Source organism: Rattus norvegicus, chromosome 11 (genome assembly GCF_036323735.1).
Source record: "Rattus norvegicus strain BN/NHsdMcwi chromosome 11, GRCr8, whole genome shotgun sequence".
Lineage (NCBI taxonomy): Eukaryota > Metazoa > Chordata > Mammalia > Rodentia > Muridae > Rattus > Rattus norvegicus.
The window spans coordinates 41448964-41452354 of NC_086029.1; the positions used below are offsets into that span (position 1 = coordinate 41448964).

Sequence of the window (3391 nt, forward strand, 5' to 3'; positions counted from 1 at the left end):
AGGAAGTTTGGGGTAGCTCATCCTCTAGTTCCTTTGAAGAGAAGAATTTCTGTCTGGTTTCTGCAGTTGGAATGGTAGACCCAACCTCAAGTCCTTTTTGTGAATGTTTATCTCTTCAATTATCAGCGCCGATACACTGTCTGAGCATGCAGAATTTTCTGGTCTCATGTTTTTGTTTGTTTGTTTTTATTTTTCTTTCAGTTTGAAAGTTCTTAGCTACCAATACTTATGTCTTTCTTGTTTTATTTCTTTGCCTCATGTTCAGTATACCAGAGACTTTCTATCTTCATGTTATGTCATGTCCAGCCTCTAGCAATTTCTAGGACACATGGTTCATGTTCTTGCCAGTTATAAGTTCAGCATCTTTTGCTCAAAAAATTCAAAGAAATAGTTTAGAAGTTGGAAGAACGTCACAGGATTTTAGTACAATGATCGCATGACATGTGCTTTGGGAAGATGCTTTATGGTTCCATGTTGACGCTCAGAAGCAGGTAGGATGAGTCTATGGACCAGCCTTCAGAGTAATAGTGACATCTTTAGCACAAAACAGCCCATGTGTTATAGTTCCATTAGTCTCACTTTGAGATGATCTCCTCTTCAGAAATGTAACCAAATCTATTACAGCTTCATGTCTCGCTCAGAGGCAGACTCTTCTAAAGACTTAATTGTCATGGTTGGGTGTCAGGAATCTGTCTAGGACGGGATTCAGAAACTGAAGGTACAGATCCCATCTTCTCTGGCAAATGGGCCTTACAACAACAGCATTAGGAACGTGAGAGGAGCTGCTCTGTCACTCTGGAGCTAAGGTTGTAAAGGCAAAGCTTTTATGCTACCTACAGGACACTTTAGTCGCACACCCAACACTGCAAAATAAATAAATACTTGTTTTTAAAAGGAAGAACTCACTGCCAGTGCTGGAAATTTTATAGATAGGATTAGAACTGTGAAACAGCGGCACATGCCTCATCTGGGAGAAAAGACTACAAGTACGTGTCTGCTTCTTGCTATTTACCAGGCCAAGTTTCTCTCAGAAATATGGCAGAGAGAGTGGAAGTGCTCTGTCATCTCAGAATTTAGTTTGGGCTTGTAATGGACCTATGTCCTTGGTCTCTTATCTCACAAGTGCTTTTAGTATTTAAAAAAAAATCCTTTCATTGAATCTCTATCTCTCTGTTTTGCCCGATGGCTTTTTGATCATATTTCTGAGAATACACATCAGAGTAATTTAAAATCCTTTTCCGATTATTCTAGCATCTATGTCACACTTAAGTCTGGTTTTAATGTTCTTCTTCCTTTTTTTCTAATTCTTGCATTTGAAGAAGACCATTCCCAGTATCCCCAAAAAGATGACCACTTACATACTTACAGTTCAGCTTTATTTAATTAATGGGGTTTAATTATGATGTGTTCCACAGTGTATGACTTCTGGCAAACTCTGATAGTACGTATCAGACTTCTTTACACCTCTGTCTCTTCTGCACCCCGCCCACATAACTCTACATAGCGTGAGTGTTCATGGTTTCTTAGTTGTTGTTTAAGTCCAAGGTTCATTAATGAATTTGCATTGTGTTGTGATACTTCCAACAGACGGAGAAGGTCAAAGTGTTCTTGATAGTGGCATGTATAAAATGGTGGTGATCATTTTAAAAGAATACATTTAGGGGACACTGTATGTCAGACAAGAGTGTGGGTACATGGTACTTGCAATGCTAAGTAGTAAGGGCTAAATCCAGAGAAGAAGGCAGGGCAACAGCAACCAAGAAAGTACTTATCCTGTCTTATGGAATCAGATCAAAGGAAACAACCTAGGTTCACACAGGAGCCTATTGCCTGGTTTGCAATTAGAGAATATTCTGGTGGAGGTGTGTGCAATAGAAGTCAGAGGTAAGAGGTTTAGTGTTGAGCTCTCCTTTTGACCATAACTTTGAGAAAGGTCATGATTTGGTCCCCCATATTTTTCTGAGGCCATTACACTCCTAAATAATAAACCATTGTCCCCATGTCAGGTAGCATATACCTGACAGTGCAGTGTCCCCTAGCAAATGAAGTCAGGAAAGAAAACTCAATGCACTAGATTCTTAATTCTGGATTAATCTCGTTTATTATAGTGCAGATCATATCAGGTAGATTATCTTCCCACCTAAGCAACATGAGTGGCAATAGGGGCCAAGATTTTTCAAGGGAAAGATAAAAGCAAGTCACAGTGTGAAAGGAACAGTTTGCATTAACAGAGACACGGTGCAAACAAGGAAAAGCAGATGCTAACTGGAAAGAAGTGAACATCCAGAGAGTTGCAAGTTTTATCCTGGATCTTCGTCATTGCTGTTCACTAGAACAAGGAGGCTACTGGCCTCCTTGTGCAGAGCAAGATGGACGACAACTGCCAAACACAGGGATCGCCGGTTGGCAACCACCGCAGACAGGCTGCAGAGGTCTCAGGCTGTTTGACACAATGTGAATGGTCTGAGGGCCATAGGTCACACAACCTGAAGGCCTACATCCATAAGTGACGATGCCCACGGGTCGGCAGCTATTGGATACACAAGGGAGTGGGCGGTAGCCACCAGATCCACAGCTTACAGGACGGCAGCTGTTCATGAAAGGACTCACTGGCCGGCAACTGCTAGATACATAGCTCACGGGCCTGTAGGATGCTGGGAGGCAAGATCCAGAGATGAAGGAAGTCGTGGGAAGATAGCCAGATCCATGACAGGGTCTGGGCACACAATATGCAGAAGAGCAACAAGAGTTTTCAAAGCCGCTGGCCTCGCGGCTGGGTGGCTGGCCACTGATAGGTTCTGCAAAGGTCTCTGGGCAGTTGTCCATGAACCAGGTGTGGTCTTGACAGTTGCTGGGGACGCAGAAGACCTCTCCGCAGCCCATGTTTGTAGAGCAGAGGGCAATGTTGGAGCTGGCTGGGATGTGGCAGGAATTCCTGAGGGATCCAGAGGTGCAGCTGCTGGAGCAGTTGTTACGGTTAGCCATAGTGAACTGGAGAGGGTGGTGGTGGTCTAAGAGCGGCTGGGAGCACGTCAGGTGTGAGTGTGACACCCCATTCGTCTTGTCCCTTTATATATTCTCAGAGAGTGGCAGTTCTGTCTGCAGACTCATCTTCCTTGTTGTCTGAGGCCGCATCTGAACGCTCTCATACCCAGGAAGTAGCGCTCCTACCTCCCATAAAACTGGATGATCCCCGAAATGCCTCCCATCGATTGACTATAACCATAAATCAGTGTGCCTGGGTTTTAATAGGGCCCCTGGTAAATTTATCCAGCCCAAACAGATACTTTGGAAGGCTGTGGACTCACTACAGTTCTAACCACCAGCGCACAAATAGTTTTCTTAAGAATCCCTCTTGGAGCCGTCTTTGAAATTTGAAGCAAACTACTTT

The 3391-nt window shown here is 43.6% G+C and overlaps 1 protein-coding gene across 1 annotated transcript; it reads right to left on the reverse strand.

Moving 5' to 3' along the window:
- Positions 1-2291: 2291 nt before the first annotated feature.
- Positions 2292-2985, reverse strand: Krtap26-1 (keratin associated protein 26-1). Its single transcript, XM_003751012.5, has one exon. It carries the CDS (start codon positions 2983-2985, stop codon positions 2344-2346), a length of 642 nt encoding a protein of 213 aa, XP_003751060.1. The 3' UTR covers positions 2292-2343.
- Positions 2986-3391: the final 406 nt, after the last annotated feature.

Coding starts and splice junctions, on each gene's coding strand:
- Krtap26-1 (XM_003751012.5), bottom strand. CDS start 2,985: ATGGCTAACCGTAACAACTGCTCCAGCAGCTGCACCTCTGGATCCCTC.